Below are 19893 nucleotides of genomic sequence, written 5' to 3' on the forward strand. Positions count from 1 at the left end.
AAAGCTTCCATTTTTGCCTGAATCCAGGAGGTTTTAAAACTAAATTCGAATTTAAACAATTTTAAAATTAATTTTGCATTTAATAAATAAAATTTGCCTGTAAATAATTACATAAAAAATAAATAAATGAAAAAGCAAAAATTTAAACAAATGTAGTAAAGATGCAATGGCAACCTGGTAGCGAGTGTTAGTCTTCTTATTTATCCATGTAGTCTTGTCTATCATCAAAAACAGAGGGGCAAAAATATGGATTGAGAGTCGGGGGAAAAATAAAATTATAATTTTCTATATCAGCAGTGTAACATTATGGTTGTCTGAAAGTAGAGGATGATAATTCCTTTTAAAATCAAATAAAATTACAAAAAAAAATCAAAACTAGATTGGAATTATTAAAATAAATGAATAAATAAAGCAATGCCAGGCTAATTTATATTCATAGCAGACAACTAAAATAATGTTTTAACAGCCCTTTAAGGAGCATAACCTAATGCTACACCACTGCTCCATTATAGGTCAAGTAAATTAAAAAAAAAAATAAGACATACTTATCAATTATAAGCTTTTTTTCATCCTTCAGTGTAACCAATATAGCATCCTGTGGCTGCAAAGACAATAATTTATTCAATGATTCTGATGTTTTTCTTTTAGCTATATGCTCAAGCCATCTTCCGAGGGAAACAAAAGTAAACAACATTGGAGGTGATTCAAAAAATGTTTTTGGACTGCCATTGGCTCCAGCACAAATGGCTATTAAAATTACGATAACCTATAAAAAAAAAATGTTTCTTTTTTATTAAACTTCAAAAATGGTCACCTTTTTTTCTTTTAATGTTGAATGTCCATAGTTCGACACCAGGATGTCACAAAATACAAAAATTATTATTTTATTATGTCTATACATTCTACCTAGATGTGTTTTATATATTAAAATAACACTGCATTTAAAATAACACTGCATGAAAATTTTAAAATATAATATAACTGATATAACTGTATGAAAATTTCAAAAATGATAATTAAATTAATATATTAGATTTAAATGCATAAAACAATGTTGTTTATTAACTAAGAATGATAAAAGTGCATTTTTATCAATTTTTTTTTGACAACTTACTATTTTTTATTTAAAAGTGAAATTGTAAAATAGTTAAAGCAATTTTTCACAAACGAAAGCTCTTCCTAACATTAACTTGTGTTGAAGATCAGGAATGAGTACTTTTATTGTGATGTTAACATAGTAAAGATTACCATTCAAAATTTACATGGAAGATTGCTGACCAAAGTTTACAATAAAGATTACCAACCATAGTTTATAAGAATGATTACCAACCAAGGTTTACAAGGAAGATTACCAATTAAAGTTTACAAGGAAGATTACCAATTAAAGTTTAAAAGGAAGATTACCAACCAAGGTTTACAACGAAGATTACCAACCAAGGTTTACATGGAAGATTAACAATAAAAGTTTACAAGGAAGATTACCAATTAAAGTTTAAAAGGAAGATTACCAACCAAGGTTTACAAGGAAAATTACCAGCCAAGGTTTACAAGATTTCTCTACCCTTACCGTCAATTAAGGCACATAAACAAGCTTCAATGCAAGTAATTGCTCAAGTTATAAAACTTCTAGTTATTCAACTCACTTAAATTACTTTAATTTAAAATTACCAACACAAAACTTTAAGTTGCAATTTGTTGAATGTGCTCAATCATGGTATATTGATTGCAATGAAAGTTTTGTTTGATACAAATAATCTTTAACCATCAATTGCTATTGAAAATGCAGTTAGGTTTAACAGTTTTAGCAGCATGTGGTAGTGGTGTAGTGGTAGAGCACTCGCTTTATAAGCGAGAGGTTCCGAGTTCGATTCCTGCCACGTCCCTGGTAGTACCGCACTCAACTTGTTTCTCCGCGCAGCGGCCTTGTTTGTCAAGGTTCGTGTTTCGGAGTTAGAGAGTTGAGAGAGGGTTATAACCACAAGTAGCCTCCTCATCTGTAGTGGCCTTTTTGGCCTTGGGGAGGTGAATTATAAAAAAAAAAAAAAAAAAAAAAAAAAAAAAAAAAATTTAAAAGTTATAGGTTCAGCAAGTAATACTGGTCCCACAGGTTTAGAAATTAAAACCAATCCCATAGGTTTAGTAATTAATACTGGTCCCATAGGTTTAGCAATTGAAACTGGTCCAATAGGTTTAGCATTCATTAGATCATTAAATCACCACAAAATTTGATTCAATCGTGTTGTAATGCACATTTTAGAAAAGTTACACATAATAAATGTTCTAGTTCACTCAATAAAAATAACAACAAAAAAAGTTATGTAAAAGCGCAGAATCCTGTCTTTAAATTACCAAAAAGCCTTCAAAAACTAAAACTATAAAAAATACAAACTTTTTAACAACACCTGATCTGGAATCTTCAAACTTGAGTGCTTCTTTAAAAAGTTATATATTGACAAAACTAAACACATAATTTCAAAGTATACCAGTCAACAACATACAATTAAAGAAAAAATTAAAAAATTTGCTGTTGCAGAACATTCAAAAAAATTGCTAAAATTTATGAATATCAAATTCATAACTTAGCGTGAAATCAAAATAACACCATTAATGTCAAAAGTTAACAAAAAATACCATAAAGATTATAAGACAATTATTTTAGAAGAAAAAATGAGATTTGAAATTCATAATATAAACAGTGTTCTCCAAACTATATTGATTTGAATATAAATGAGAGTGATTACATTACACCATCTTTTTTTAAAAAACTTTCCTATTGAGTTGTAAAAACACATTTTTCTATTATGTTAAAATTTAATCCCTATAAATTTTGTGAAAATAAATATAAAGAGAAAAAAGTTTTGAACCATCTTAATATAATTGCTAGAGTCAACGTTCAACGTCGTTTCACTTTCAGTTTTAAAGTAGTTTTAATTAGTTACTAGGCTTTTCTGGGTTTGAAAGAGCACATTCTCAAAATGCACGCAGTCATTGGAGAAAGATCAAGTGAATTAAAACTTTTTACTATTTGGAATTTAATTATTATTTATTAGTTTTCAAATATTAGATAAAAAATCATACTAAGATAAATAATCACCATTAAGATCATATTATAATTGAAGTAAGTATAGAAAATAGTTTAGCAATTTATATATAATATTTTTTTAGATATAAAGTAGAAAGGATCACTCCTTTTAATTTTTGAAATCATTTACATTTTGTTTGTTTTAGCTTTTCTTTTAGCTTTATTTTTTTTTAGCAGTTTTGTTTTTATTGAACTTACATTTTATTTTTTAGAAGGAAAATAGGGGTATGGATGAGGCCTAATTATTTTTAAGGCATTTTATATGCAACAAAAAAGTTATACTAATGCTATTTCTATAAAATTGGTTATTACTACTTTGAAATATTTGTGATGCTATTAACTATTTTTGTTCTTTTTTAGAAAATTTAAAAAAATAAATAAAAATTTTGTGCCAACACTGACATGTTATTGTGTGTGAAGGTTAAATTTGGTTATGTGGATTACAGTTATTATCAAAAAAAAAAAAAAAAAAAAAAAATATATATATATATATATATATATATAAGTAAAGAGTGTTGTTTGTATATATATATATTTATATTTTGTTTACTTTAAATCTTCTTAAATTTTCTCATGTCATTAAAATTTTTGTTTGCACAATTCAAGTTATATTTGTTTATTGTTTGCATATATGCTGATTTGACAAGTATGTGTATGTGGTAATATGTGCTTTATAACTTTTATGAATGTGTTTTTACAATAATGTAAAATGTTTTTTTATTGTTTGTGTATGTGGTAATATGTGTTATATAACTGTTATATTACTAATAGACATTTGGCTTACTTTAACGTTGGTACCTATTGTAAAAAATGATAAATAAGTAGTTTCATTATTGGATCACAGCTTTTAATCATTCAAGACAAATTATTGTGCCATATGAGCCCATAAGAGTAAAAGTGGACCAAGTCCATATTTCTATATTGTTAGAAATAAGCGTTCTTAGTGTTTGCATATATTATAAATCAGCCATATGTAATATTATTGATGTCTAGTATCATTTTAAATCTTTTTTCTTAGACAACAAGATATGTGAAATGCACAAATAAATTTTTGAATAATTATTAATAATATAATAATAGTTATGGACTTGGTCCATTTTTTCTCTAAACATAATCAACAAATCCCTAAATCATTTTAGTGTAAAATCATGAACAAATTTTATATTATTCATTTACAATAGCAATTCAAATTAAGACAAGTAGTACAAATTCATACTATGTTGTAAAAAAACACAATTACTATTTACTAATTATCGGCAAAAATAGTCCTCATTATTACAAACAGTACAATAAAAACCACACAAATTTACTGATCATCATCGCCGCTGTCATCGAGCAGTTCATCTTCTAGTACATCCTTGTTGTGACCGCTGTGTTCCAACTTTTGATAGAAGTCATGATAGATGGGAGGAATATACTTTAACAGTTTCATTAGATCTGAGTATTTTTCTTTGCTCAGTTTTGTTGCTCCACAGTACAGTGGAGCCAAACTCACTTCACTAAGATTTGTTTGACGTCCGCGTTTCGCTAGCGAAATGAAACTGAATGATGCGTCATCATCTAAAGAGTATTTAAAGAACAGTTTGTATGGCTCGTTCTTTTTAAGTTGCAGCCATTGCATATCCAGCCAGTTGACCTTCTGATCACTCTCATCCACTTTCCGATTTGTAATTAATTTCAATAAGGGCTCCACACTCTTGAAATTATCAGTGCTTAATCTTGCAACACTGAAGCGCTTCTTCATAGAGCAGTTCTCGATCAATTTGTACCACTGTTCTGGCACGAAGATCTCTGTGGATTTTGGTTTTGCTCTCTCGATTATTCCAAAATCTGCATCGTTAGGCAAATAAGAATGCCCAGAGACCATAAACTTATGATTCACCAGTTCAATACTCGTCGTCTGCATCAAATGCATCCATAACAGTGCAATTTTTATATTTCGATTTTGGACGCCGCACGAGTGGCTGAATGCTGTAATAGACGTAATATCCCTATTTGCCAGATTTTGACAATATGCCAATAAGCATGAACCGATCTCACCTGCACCTCGTGAGGCTGTTCCCTCATGCCATACTGCATTGTCATTTTTAAGGTCATGAATGCCTAGATTATACACTGATAATTGCCGGCAATAATAAACTTCATTGGTTGTAAGGCAAGACAATGACATGACCTTTTGCAGGTCAAAACAAAAAGATGCATGTTTATTGTCTTTATTTTCCTTTTCTAGTTTTAAGGATTGACGCGCCTTCTCTGCTTTGCGCAAACGAATCTCATGCGCTGCTTTTAGTTGAGATTTTTTGTGATCAGTTTTTTCTATTTCAATGTCTGTTTTAAAAATGTCACATTTCTTGCACGTATCTTTTAGTGGCTGATGGAACGTCAAGTTAAATTCATGATTAAAAATGTCCCGAAATTTCCACTCTTTTTGGGGTTCAACTGAATCCTGCATGCATTTTTCTCTATACATGTTGTACATAGTGAATACCGTCAATGCGAGTGATGTGTTCCTCATGAATGCGTTGTGTCTTGTGATCATATTTTCCTCGTTCATCTTTGCCTGACACACCACCATTCTCCCGTTGGTTGACTAACGCACGATTTAGTCGACCGCTGCTAATGTCAAATATCGCCAAGAAGTATGGTTTGCAAACAGTAACGGGCTTATTATCTGCAAACACAGAGTATACTCGTGCAAAATCCTTTGCATGTTTCTTTTCATTTTTTGTAATTTTGTTTTTTCTTACTCTTGGTCGTCTACGTTCTACTGTTGATTGTTTCACGCAGCCAGCAAGAAACAGATTTTGTGCATCAAAATCTCCCAATTTCCAGAAATTTTCAAACAGAGTTTTAGTCTGCTCTAAAGTCAAATTTTCAGCACATTTGTTTTTGCAACTGTGATTTATTAAATAATGTTTGTTTAATTTCTTAGCTTTTTGTAACGTTCTGCCATGCTTTACATATTCGCTACCTGTATTTCGTAAGCGCTTAATTACATTTTTCTTCCAGTTCGTTACACAACAGTTTCGTTTTCGAGGGCGTTGATCGGTTACAATCGGAGATTCAGTTGTTACAATCGGAGATTCAGTTGTTACAATCGGAGATTCAACTGCTACAACCGGTGAATTATCGGCTACAATCAGAGATTCAGCTGCTAATGTAGAACGTTCTGTCTGTATATCTGCTGCTAAGTTAGGATCTGCAATTGTTGTATCTGTAGCTAGAGATCTCTGAACCTTCTTGCACTTTATCAATGCCAGTGACACCATGTGTGCGGCTCGTGAATGCATGTTTACACTATTCTACAATAAATATTTTTTAAATATTACATACATTCAGAATATTATTAGAAAGAATAATGTACATGTACACAACATGCATGCAAGTGCTCCCCTAGCTAGATGTTATTAAAGCCACAAAATAGACCTTTCTAAAAAGGCTGTAACTTTGGTAGTGACAGACCATTATATCTACTGTCTAACAAATCAATATTTATATTCCTGCTGAGAGCAATTGAATAAATCTTATATTATCGCTCACCAAACTATTTCAGTTTTGTCACTTTATAAAGTGTGAAAGTGCTGTATACTTCACTATATTAATATGAAACCATCAGATATTCATTTAAAGCATCTTACCTGTACAAATGTTATTCTTGTTCTAATATAATAATAATAATTCTAAGAAAATGTGTAGTTTATGTGGTCTTGAATCTTGATTTCTTACATTAAAGCACTATCAATGGACTTGGTCCACTATTACTCTCTATACCTGGTGATTTATTGTTAGAGTAAAAATGTGCTGCCCTCTGTTGAATAAGAAATAAATGTGTTATAGACTAGGTCCATTTTTGCTCTAAAAATATAGCAAATTTTTAGCAGTTTTACATACATAAGGGTCATTTGAAAAAAATTGGACTTGGTCCACTTTTACTCTCATAGGCTCATATATACAATTTGTTTTATAAAACTAAAAACTTAAAGCCAAGACAAACTATTTTATAAACTAAAAGCTAAACAAATTATTTTGCCATATATACAATTTGTTTTATAAAACTAAAAACTTAAAGACAAGACAAATTATTTTATAAACTAAAAGCTAAACAAATTATTTTGCCATATATACAATTTGTTTAATATCAATTTGATTTTTTGCCTTTAGCGCTGTTCATTACATGATTTTGCTATAAATATTTTAGAATCACGATGTTCTTAAAATATGTTTATTTTTAGTTGCTGAATTACTAAGAAGTAAGTTTTGTTCCATTTTGTTATAAATTTTATAAATTGCAGTTCGTATATGTTTGTTGATTTAAATTAACTTTACAATAATAAAATGGTTTAAACGAACTTTAAATTTTTGTAAATTAATTCAATCCAGAAAGACTAAATATTTATTTTATTATTAAAGTAATTAAAAGAGATTTAAGAAAGAATCGACTTAAATATTTCTTTGTTAATCTGTTTTGATGTTGACAGTATTATTGGAGAAAGTAAGTTAAAAAGCATTTTTACTTTTTAAAAAGGAATGAAAATACTTTTTAATATCTGTTTTCTTTGAAGTAGGTTTAAAATTTTTTAGGTTTTTAAAATCTTATATATTATAATCTTAAATATTTTTTAATTACTTAAAAAATATCCATGTTATAATTACACTGAGTTGTAGAAAAATAATTGAAGTTTATTAATAATTATGTTAGAGTAGATTAAATAAAGAATAATAAAGAAAATAAAGAAAAAAGAAAAAAAGAAGAATGTTAGAGTAGATTAAATAAATCAAAGATCTATTTAATCTACTTATTAACCTACTACCAAAGTGAAAATGTACTATAAATTGTTTGTTTTTCTGTTTAGTTGACAACAATGAAGAGAGTGGTAGTTTAAAAGTAAGTTTAAAAGAATTTTTATTTTTTACAAAGTAACTAAAATGTTTTTTACAATGTTGTTGCTGTCTTTAAAGTAAAACAATAAGTTTTTATAATCTTACACAATAAGCCCAAGAACTTAGGTCCTACTTAAAATTATATTGTAAATAATAAAGAGAAGTATTTTAGAATTCTTAGTAAGACATAAGATTTTTACCAATTTATATCAAGTAAGTTTAAAATTTTAATTCTTTAGTTGATTAAGAGAGAGCTAATAAAGGTACGTAGTGACATTAGTTAGTTGAATGTGACAGTATGTATTTAGTAGATATTTTAATACCTATACATTTAAGTGCTTTTATTGTTTAGACACAGAAGTGAAGAATGAAATAAGTCAGTGTTTTTGCTTAGATATTTGTTAATAAGAATTTGTTTATTTGTACTGTAACTGGAGTTTTAAAACTTCAAGTACTTTAGCTTTATTTTATTTTTTCTTCTAGGAGGGTTGGAACAAAAACTAAGTATAAATTATATGATTGGTTGGAACAAAAACTAAGTATAAATTATATGATTGGTTGGAACAAAAACTAAGTATAAATTATATGATTAGTATAGTTAAATAAATAAAGCAGTTATATTTAGATTTAAAGTTTATTTTAGTTTATAGTTTTAGTTTACACTAAAACTTTATGGAGGAAATGAGGGGGATGGATAAAACAATTATTTTTTTATATATATAAATATATGTTATTATTATTTTATTGATTATTTTGAGGTATATTTTTTTGTCTTAAGTGTCTGGTAGATGCATAACTGGTAGAGCTGTGTTTTATATTTTATACATTTTGTATAGAGAAATATGTGCAATAGGTGAAAGAAATATTTAATAAATATGACATTTTTTAACTGATAGCGTTATACTATATATTTTTGTTAAAATAAATTTTTTTTACATGTTTAACCCTTTTAAAAAATTTTTTTTTAAATATCTTTAATCATTTTTTTAAAATGGTGAGGTTATGCTTTACATTTTGATTAAATAAAATTGCAAATATGTATAATTTTTATTAAATTAATTCTATTTGTAGTTTAAGATTTGTTAACATTTGAGAGCTACCAAGCTTATCGATCCCAACACCCAGGGCCTCAGAGAGGTCCTTCAATAAGTGGTATAATAATGGCAGTATGGAAAAGCCCTTTTTCAAATGGAGGGCTCATCCATACCTGGGTGTTGGGAGGCACCAAAGAAAAAACAGCAGCCAAAAGGTTGTAAATGTCTTCTATCAGTGAAGATATGACTTTTTTGTTGCCGCTTTTTCTTCTGTTATTTTTTATTTTGCATTTTTTTTTTTTAAATTTGTAACTTTTTTCTTTTTAATATATATTATGTATATTTGTTTTGATTTTTTTAATTAAAACTTTAACTCTTTTATTACCAATTAAACATAAACTTCAAAATATAGTTAAATTGATTTATCATCCAATTATCATAATATAATGATGCAACATTCTATTGTTAAAAATAATCAATTGGTAGTTTCATTTATTGAACTCACTGGTTTTAAAATTTACTAAAAGCCAAGACAATATATTTAGCTATATAAATACAATTTATTTATATTTCAATTTGATTTTTTATCTTTAATGTTTATAGTTTGGCTCCTTGAAGCATTTTATATTTTGCTTTTTAATTAAAATATTTTAAATCCATTGTGATGTCTTTCAAATTAAACTAAAGTTTACTAAAAGCCAACATGAAATAATGTCATTAAACAACATCGACAAAAACTGCTGCATCATGACAGCAACTGAAGTATCACAACAGGTTACCAAAAGCAGTTAAATTGTTTTCCAGTTATTTTTTTTCTTTTCTTTTATGTCTACTTATCTGCTAAAATTTTTATTTTAGGTTTGTCATATTACGCATTAATGCAATATAAAAGTTCAAAAATTTCTGTTTTTTTTTAATTTGTTATACACGTGTTTGATTGTAAATTAAATTTTTTTTGTTTAAAACATATTTGAACTCAATTGCTTAGTTATTTATAATAAACTTAGCTATTTTTAATAAATTTATCTAATTGTGTGCATTTAATGTTTTTAAGATAACAATTTTTCTTTTTAAAAAAAAAGTTAAACAAGGAGATACCAAAAAATTAATAACTCCGGTATAACATAAGTTAACTTCATAATAATCTTAATAATATTGTTATTATAAAAAATATGTTAAATATGTTAATACGTTATTGGGTCATTCCATGCCAAGTGGTGCAAAGGTCCCTTATGGACCATCTCAGATTTTATTGAAATTTTTTGATTTTGTACATATATATGTTAAAAGCATGTTTTGAAAATTTTAGATCAATATCTAATATGGTTCTTGAGAAAACGCTATTTAAGTAGTGGGCTATTTTGCATAAAATTTCACTCTACAAGAAAAAAGGGTTTTTTCATCATTTTTAACAGCCAATAACTTTTGAACAAAATAGTTTTATACTTCAATTATTATAAGATAGCAAGTGTGCTGTGGATACTTTGAAAAAAGAAAAAAATATTATTTCTGGCATCTTAACTTTTTCCATAATGGCAGGCTAAAGTTGATTTTTTTGTTTTAAGAATAAGTGTTTTTGTGATTTTAAAGACCTTAATCTTAAAAACTAGTTACAAAGTTAATACAAATCAAATTGCCTGCTGATCTACATGTGGTGGATAAACATTTTTAAAAAAATCAGTTGATTAAAGAGCTGCATTCAAAAGTTATAGGTCTCCAAAATGAGTCAGATCGAGATTTTCATAAAATTGATCTGTGATGCAAAGCATCTGTTACCTAAGATGGCACTTTTTTTTTTATATAAAATTTTTTATACGCATCAATTAAAGACTGTTAATTAATAAAAACTAAAAAAATTAATGGGCGCTTATTTATAACACCCAAAAGGTAGTCTCTAAAAGTCAGGTAAATTTTCCATAAAATTCTGAAATTGACATAATAAATAAATGCATTGAATTATATAATGTTATTTATTATGAAATATCAATTAAAAAATATCAATGCTTAAAGCCTTTTAATCCCTTTAGATAAAGAACTTTTAAATCCCAATAGATAAAGTCCCCTCCCCTCTGTCCCCTCCCCTCTTTATAATACAATAATTTTTTTAATGAAAAACAAACAAAATGTTTTTAAGAAAATAAACAAAAATAACAAAATTTACAAAAAGTTAAATTTCTCAAATAATAAAATAATCTCATTGATTTCTTTTAAGTCAATACTATAAAATCTTCCACTGTTTGACTGGACTTTAAGAGATTGCACTTTGCATAAAATATGCATTAGAGGTACCCAACAAAGATCATCTCTGCATGGCCACGTAAACTTGTTACATAAAGACTTTTTCATGAATTTCATATTAAGATCTTGATGCTCTTCTGAAATACTAAGAATATTTCCTAAATACCATTGAGCATCGTAAACGCAGGCCACATATTCTCCTGGTGAGTAACTGGAAATTTTATTAATATAAATTCTGCAAGTAGAAAAATCCACATTAGTGCAAATAATATCAAATGAGACTCTTCTTATTTTTATTGAGGTAAGTGACATTGGGATAAAACTGTGGTGGTTTTGTGTCCCAGGTATTGTCGAACAAGAACGATATCTCTCTTCCAAATTGAAGTTTGTAGTATGTGTTTCTATTGAAACTTTGTCAACAAAAAAAAAAGATATTCCTTTGACATGTTGAACACACCAGCTGTACATTTTGCTTGGTGTGTCAATAGGATCGTTTAGTGATTGTAGACTGGCTCGTGCAACAAGACGTTTCACTGTTCCACCAACACCATCACAAGGGTTTTTACCATGTGATGTTGCAAAAAAGTGCCACTCTGCAGTCATGTCAAAATCGTGTTTATGGTAGCATAAGTTGATAAGATTTTTGTAATTTTTATATTGTGATGCAGCTCCATCACTAAAATAGATAATGTGTTCAAATGTTTGTAACTGTTTAAGTTTATCAATAACATTACCGATAAAGCAATGAACAGCATCTGTTCCATGTTTCAGATGATCTGATATAACACAATAACTTTGACTATCAAGTTTTCCATCTTTTATAAAATACGCAACAAAGGGGTGCACAGTTGCTTGGCTGTTATTCCAGTGAAAACCTTGCACTGCATCCTGTATTAGAAAACTATAGTTTTCTGCAAAGTCAAGAAGAACCAAAGCTTGATTTTCTTTTAAATTAGTTTTCAAATGTTGGTAGTAGGTGGCTTGACTTTTTGATATAAAATGATGCACTCGTAAACTATCTAACTGTTCATAAACCATTTCAATAAATTCATCTAAAGGTAGAGTTGCTGGTACTAAAGTACATTGGTAATTTGATTTTTGCCATTGATAAAAGTTAACTTCACTAATTTCTTTTTCTGTAAACAAAGTGTCAATGTAGTCTAACAAAACCTTTTTAGCAGGACATTTATCGCAGCTATGCAGCATACAATCTCTACTTTCAATGCTACAAACCATTAATTTTAATAAGATTTTGTAATCAGAAACTCCAGGAATTTTCTGTACAAGGAGCTTTACATTTTGATGGTACTGGCAAACACAAACTGCATGCAGACCAGAAGCACCACCCACAGGAATGCACCACTTGGGCCTTAGCTCACAAAATTTTGAAAATCCAACTTTAAGATAATTATATTTCTTTTTAAACTCAATATGTAGCTCTTTCATATTGACTAGTAGAAGGCGCTTTTGGATATGTTGCTTTTTACTATCTACTTTAACTGAAACAAACTCTTTTTTTCCTGGACAAACCCTTGAATATTCATCGCATTCGTAGAAATGAACAACCTCTGTAATTACATCTTCGCTTAGTTTTCTACCCGATTTTGGAGAAGGTTTTGATAGTATTCCACTTTTTTTACTTAATTTTCTGGCTTGTACTACAGATCTTTTTGAAGTAAAAAAAAACTTCTGAGTTTTCTCTATTGACCAACTGTCTGGAGTGAGTGTAAGAAGTGTGATTTTTTCAGAATTTGACAATGTTTTTTCAAATTTTGACTTAATTTGAGTCATAATATTGTCTAAATCTGTGTTTGTTTTTTCAAACATTTTTTTGAGGGTGATTCAATTCCACAAAGTGCAGCTATTTCTAAACCTAGCACATTGGCAACAGCCTTTTGTGTATGAGCTCTTACGCTATCAATTTTACGCTTTCCATATGCAACTCTATCTTTTTTTGAAACAAGTTTTAGAGGTGAGCATCCAAAACTTGCAATACTTGAATTAAGATCTTCTTTTAATGTATGGTTGTCAACATAAATTTCTTTTTCTTGGAGTTCATTTTCTTTTGTATTATGTTTGCAATTCAGAACTTTTCTGCAACTAGTGCAAATTTTTTGACCAGGTATTAAACCAAAATCTTTGGCATATGAAAGACTGATAACTCTAAGAGAATCTAAAAAATAACAGAAATAATTATTAAATATTTTTTTATTTATTTATTTAGTGTTATTAAGGTATTTTTATTAAATTAAGATATTAAATATTGAAACTTACTTTTCACATTTTTTGCGTGCTTGTTCAACGGATTACAACAATACCTGCGATGTTCATTTTCATACCTCGACAAGTAAACTTTCTCGTGATAGCTACAAATAAAATCTATGGGATTTATTTTGCTTCTCAAAGAAATAAGCTCTTGGTTTAGTTTAGACAGTTCTTGGTAGCTTTACTTTTATTAGATAGATAGCACTGTTCATTTAATGCTTTACCAATACAGCAAGTAGAAAGCTCAGGCATATTACTTATTATTAATTAGTTCTAAAATACAACAATTTATTTGGTTTTATTAGTACTTTTTAGATTGACATACTAGTAATATAGAATTAAATGAAACAATAACTAAACTTTTAAAAAGTAATAATTTTTTATGGAAAATTTACCTGACTTTTAGAGACTACCTTTTGGGGGTTATAAATAAGCGCCCATTAATTTTTTTGGTTTTTATTAATTAACAGTCTTTAATTGATGCGTATAAAAAATTTTATATAAAAAAAAAAGTGCCATCTTAGGTAACAGATGCTTTGCATCACAGATCAATTTTACGAAAATCTCGATCTGACTCATTTTGGAGACCTATAACTTTTGAATGCAGCTCTTTAATCAACTGATTTTTTTAAAAATGTTTATCCACCACATGTAGATCAGCAGGCAATTTGATTTGTATTAACTTTGTAACTAGTTTTTAAGATTAAGGTCTTTAAAATCACAAAAAAACTTATTCTTAAAACAAAAAAATCAACTTTAGCCCGCCATTATGGAAAAAGTTAAGATGCCAGAAATAATATTTTTTTCTTTTTTCAAAGTATCCACAGCACACTTGCTATCTTATAATAATTGAAGTATAAAACTAACTTGTTCAAAAGTTATTGGCTGTTAAAAATGATGAAAAAACCCTTTTTTCTTGTAGAGTAAAATTTTATGCAAAATAGCCCACTACTTAAATAGCGTTTTCTCAAGAACCATATTAGATATTGATCTAAAATTTTTAAAACATGCTTTTAACATATATATGTACAAAATCAAAAAATTTCAATAAAATCTGAGATGGTCCATGAGGGACCTCATTAAAATTTGCACCACTTGGCATGGAATGACCTTATTATAAAAAATATTGCAAAAAGTTATTTGATATTTTCGTTAATTTAAAGCGCGATGAAGTGTTATTATTTTGTGTCAGTAACTAAAAACGCATTGTGTTGAACTTTGGGAATGTCGAGGAAAATGGTTCTGCCTCACACTGATACAGGCTAGTTCGGTAAGCAGGAGCGATGGCTCTCGACTACTGACCACGCAAATAATATTTAGTTGAGAAAAACTGGCCAGGTTTTGTAGTGGTTTTGAGAACATATAAGTTTATGTTTGTCCATAAAACAAAAAATTTTTGTTTTATGGACATACATGGAAACATACATAAACTTGAATGTTCTCAAAACATCGTGGTGCGGAAGAATAAACAGAATATTTGCAAACACTAAAAACCCGCTAAATCTACGAACAAACTAATTCTATCGGTTCAAAAAATACGCTGACTAAGCAAAATAAAGTTCTAGAGTTTTCTGTTGAATTGTTTTGAAGATTGTATTTTGAAATTAGTTGATATTTCTAGCATAAATTGTTTTAAGAATATACTTTCAAACAAACTATTACTTTAATACTATGGCTCATTCTCAGAGCCACATCTGTAAAGCCGTAAATCTTTTAAACTAATATTTTTTGTTTACATAAATAAATGTTTTAAATATATATTTTAAATTGTCAAAATTTTGAAAGTTTATTATGTATTTGTGATTTTTATTATTATATTCTTATTTTTTATTTAAAAAGTATGTATTTTTTATCTGTTTTTTATTATTTTTTATCTGTTTTTTATTCTAATGTAATCTTTTAAAGCAATTTTTACGATTTATTTTGTAAACAAAAAAACTTTCAACAATAATTGTGTTTTCAATGAAATTATTAAAATCATCGAAGTTAATAAAACTAATTATGAAATAAACATAAAAGAAGTTTCTGATTACTAAACACAAACATGCATACCAAGTAACTCGCGAGCTCGCTTGCTCGCTCGCTCTTTCTCTATCTGTATCTATATATATATACACAGTGGCGGCTTGATTTATTTAAAATAAAGTATTTGTTAATGTAAATATGTATTTATATATATGTAAATATGCATCTATTAGCCTAAACTATTTGCCGACAGGTTTTATAAAAATAAACAGTTATAAGTTAGTTCTAAGTTAGTTCTAATTTTAAATTATTTTATTTTTTAAGTGATATGTTTATTTGCAATTTATTTAAAGTATTGTAGTGTTGTTTTAATTCATTGCCAATAAGGCTGGGCCGATTTTTACTGCCCCTATTTAGTTTGTTTGTAGTAATATAACTTTTGATGCGCGCGCATAATTTATTGTGCTTTCAGGTGGGATGAAAAAGCGCACCACAAGGCCTTATTGAATTGGCCTGAGAAGTTAAGAAGTTTAAAAACATCGCTAAGCTGTAAAATTTCATCCACCATTTTTAATTCTCAATTTAAAGAGTGAAGAATTTACTGCTGCAAAAAGTCAGAAGTTTTGTTAACTCAATAAAGTACAGTAATATTAGGAAACTTTATAACATTAAATGTAAACGGTTATTTGTAAAAATAATGTTGTAAACATCATACATTTGTTAATATTGCAATTTTACTGTGAATATTAACAGTGTTAATATTACAATATAAACAGTGTTTATATAACAATATTAACAGTGTTAATATTGGTTTCTTCACCTGGATATGTAGATATAAAATTTACCATGTAGTTATTAGGAGTATAAATTAATAGGAATAGGAACATGGCAAAAATATGTTTAAATTAATGTAACAGAAATTACTGGAATAAATGTTGGTTTGACATAAATATTTAAAGAGATACAGTTAGGTAAAAAAAAATTAATTTATATTAATTTTTAGAAACTAGATTTTCTAGGACAAGTCATTTTATTCTTTTTTTATATTTAATTATAACAGGACTAATAATGGTAAAAAGAATAAAATTATAAGTTTAGAAATTCTAAGAAAATTGAACAGTTTAGAAAATTGAATTTAAAATATCATGAAAAAGTTTCGCATTTCTTTTATAATCAACAATCTTGTACATTATATAACTTTTGTCAGTGAACTTCAATTTTTCAGGCATATATTGTTTTATTTTTTTTAAAACTTATAACGCTTGCTTGTTATTTTTTTACAGGGAAAAAATAGTGGCTCAGCCATATCAATGAGAATCTTGATTTGTGTATTAATCGAACAAATGCATTGCAAGTGTATGGCAATCTTTAGCAAGTTTATATATTGTGACGCTAGAAAGCTTAGTCATTTCTACAAATATAATGACAGCTACAAACTGTTTGTACTTTTGAAATTCTTGTTCTATTCTCAATGAGGGATTGCTGAAGTTTATTTTTTCCAAATAGCTTATGTTTTTATTCTGCGACATAATGAATCAGCCATTGAAAATTGCTTAAATTGTTTGGTGGCAGTTGAGTTATTCTACCTTTTAAGTTGCCAATTAGATCAACGCTGAACCAGAGCCAATTTCAACCATGATGATAAGCATCATCACAAGTTTTAAAGAATTTTTAATCAGCAAAAAAATGCAACTGGGTTTTCAAGAAATATTTTAAAATTAGTCATTATTATTAGTTTGATACAACAAAGGTACAAACAACTAAAACAACAGAAGATATAAAGAAATTTTTTTTTCAATCACAAAAACTGTACCACTGGTGGTACTGTTACATTTCTTAATACAGCTTCAATAATTGATACTTCCAAAAAGACACTAATTAAAAAAATATACAAAGTTTAGATTATTTAAAAATGTTTGACATTTACCATTACCATAGAAATAAAATAATCAGAATATTTTATTGAAATATTTTTTTTTTGGGGTTAAAGCTAAAGCCAAATAACTAAAACTATATAAACATTGAAGTACTATTATGTATGCTTATAAACAGATGTTAAGTTTTTATCATTAATTACATGAAACTGTTTTATCATTAATTACATGAAAAACATCTTTGACAATGTAAATAATCTTGTGAAGTTTACTATTATTTATGACTGACATTGTAAATGTTGATTAAATGTAAATTTAAGTATTATGGATTCAATTAAGTAAAATATGTATTGTATTATGAAAAAAATATTTAAAAAACATGTTTAAAAACTTTTTAATTTTGTAAACATTAAAAAAATTTTAAATTTTCATTTCTGTTTTTGTTGACCCTTTCGCCATTCTCAGAAAACTTTATGTGAATCTATCAGAGAGTTCAATGTATATGTATTGTTACATTCTTTATTATTTTATTAATTGGTTATTAAGAAGCCCTTCTTCACTAAACTACTGTTGATAAGGTTTGCTTTTAATTCATGCCAAAGTCATAGTTACAATATAGTTTAAAGTTATCTTATCAATAATTTAGGTTCATTAATAAGATAAATTAATATGAACAAAAATGACATTTTATTGGCTAAGCGTTTCTCGTCATTGGGATCCGAAAACCAATTTTGGATGCGAAAAATTTCAATTTTAGTATACAACATTTCCCTCGTAATCATATATAAGTATTAAAATAACTAACCAATACTAATTGAAGTTAAGTTGATGTCGGAATTAACCGTTTTGTTGAAAATACTGTTTTTAATGATATCGGCACAATTAATGTCCTATCCCAATTATGCATGAAAAAAACCTGGTTGAAACATTTTCTGAAGTATCAAAGTTGATAGAGATTGTTTTGGTCATGCCTGTGTCTACAGCCGATGCTGAACCATGTTTTATTACTTTAAAAAGAGTTAAGACACTTTTGAACTATTAGGGCAGTTCGCAGTCAGCTTTTGCTGGCTTTTATGTAGGATTAAAAGATACAATGTCATTAAATACTTTATTTTGTAAGTATGCTGTCCCTTAACTCTCTCAACTAATCAAAAAACGCTAGCGTCCTAACAAATACCGAAGCATCAATTAAACTGACAGCAAGTCGTTGCAATATTGTTCGGTTAAAATTTCCTGGCCCCTTTAAAGTGTATTGTCACCGACCGCCACTGTGTATATATTTAGAAAGTTTTTAAATATAAAGAAAAGTTTTTAAGTTATTAGATATTGGTTTACTAGTTCTGAATATTTTCGCTTCAGTTGCCATTCTTACAAACTCGTTATACTTTAACTTAAAGTTATTTTTTTCTGTTTTAAATACTAATTAAAATTAAGAAGCCCACTCACTAAACATCATCAATATTGTGAGGCAGTTCCGCTTCTTCTTCCTAAAGTATTTTTAACCTTTTTAGTTGATTTTTATCTAGTTAATTTAATTTCTACAGTAACTCGATGATTTAATTATTTGATTTGTTCATCTTACTAAGAAGAAATGTTTTAAATATGTTAAAATTTTCACGCAAAGTATAAAATTGTTATTAAAAAAAAACTTTTTTATTTATAAAATAATTTAGCTTAAATAAAGGATACTTTGCAATGACATCGCAAATGGCGGAAGTGTTTATTTAACGGTGAAAAGGAAAAAAAGAGAAAAGGAAAAACAGAAAGAAATTATTTTAAAAAATAAAAAAGATAAGTTAAAAATAACAAAAATATTAAAAGGTACAAACGAACTAAAAGATTGATAAAAACATAAAACAAGAAAAAAGGAATAAAAAAGTAAAACGAACAAATAGATTTTATATAATAAAACAAAAACAATCAATTAAAAGCGAAGTAACAACTTAAAAGAAAAGGAGTTCGAAAAATGTTCGAAAAAATAACAAAAAGAACTACTTAAAACAAAAATAATTCACTAAAAAATTTGTACGCTTTTCTGTATCTGCCAAGAGTAACAAATATAATTTATTTTATTTTGTAGAAGTTTTTGTGTTTGCCTTTTCGTTATGTAATTTTTGTTTTCGTTTTGTAGTTTTTGTGCTTGCCTTTTCGTTTGCGTAAAGTTTTTTTTATTGTTGTTATTAATTGAGTGTTTTCATATTTTTTTGTCTTTTTATTTAATTTGTTATAGCTTAATCATTATTTTTTTTATAATTAATTTAATTTACACTTGCTTTCATTTATTAATATTACTGTTGAATTTTTTTGTTTGTTTGTTAATTTTATTTAGGTGTCACTCCAATGACTAGTTTTTAACTATATGAGTGACACCTAACCTTATTTTGTAAAATTATAAAAATTTGTAATTTTCAATTTTTGGTTGGTTAAATAAATGGATATATAAAACTAAATCTAGCGTTAATTTTATTAGAATCTTGTTAGACTTTTCGGGGCCGGGGGCTATTTTTATATTGGAGGCCTTTTTATGTGCCACTGCGTAAAAATGACTAAGAAA

The 19893-nt window shown here is 27.6% G+C and overlaps 2 protein-coding genes across 2 annotated transcripts in view; both read right to left on the reverse strand.

Annotated features, from left to right (window-relative positions):
* LOC100212535 (copper-transporting ATPase 1) overlaps positions 1–19893 on the reverse strand; it is a 78578-nt gene that overhangs the window by 36190 nt on the left and 22495 nt on the right. Inside the window, exon 7 of the mRNA XM_065814161.1 lies at positions 546–766. Coding sequence (XP_065670233.1) covers positions 546–766 — 221 coding nt within the window. The remainder of the gene's footprint in view (positions 1–545; positions 767–19893) is intronic.
* On the reverse strand, positions 11124–13775 carry LOC136088932 (uncharacterized). Its single transcript, XM_065814162.1, has 2 exons — positions 13510–13775; positions 11124–13408 (listed from the first exon to the last, which is right to left on the reverse strand). The coding sequence occupies exon 2, from the start codon at positions 13060–13062 to the stop codon at positions 11155–11157; it is 1908 nt and encodes a 635-aa protein (XP_065670234.1). The 5' UTR covers positions 13063–13408; positions 13510–13775; the 3' UTR covers positions 11124–11154.

The sequence above is a fragment of the Hydra vulgaris genome, chromosome 12 (assembly GCF_038396675.1).
Source record: "Hydra vulgaris chromosome 12, alternate assembly HydraT2T_AEP".
NCBI lineage: Eukaryota > Metazoa > Cnidaria > Hydrozoa > Anthoathecata > Hydridae > Hydra > Hydra vulgaris.

Bases quoted from the DNA above. Each gene is read 5' to 3' on its own strand.
- LOC136088932 (XM_065814162.1), bottom strand. From the start codon at position 13,062: ATGTTTGAAAAAACAAACACAGATTTAGACAATATTATGACTCAAATT.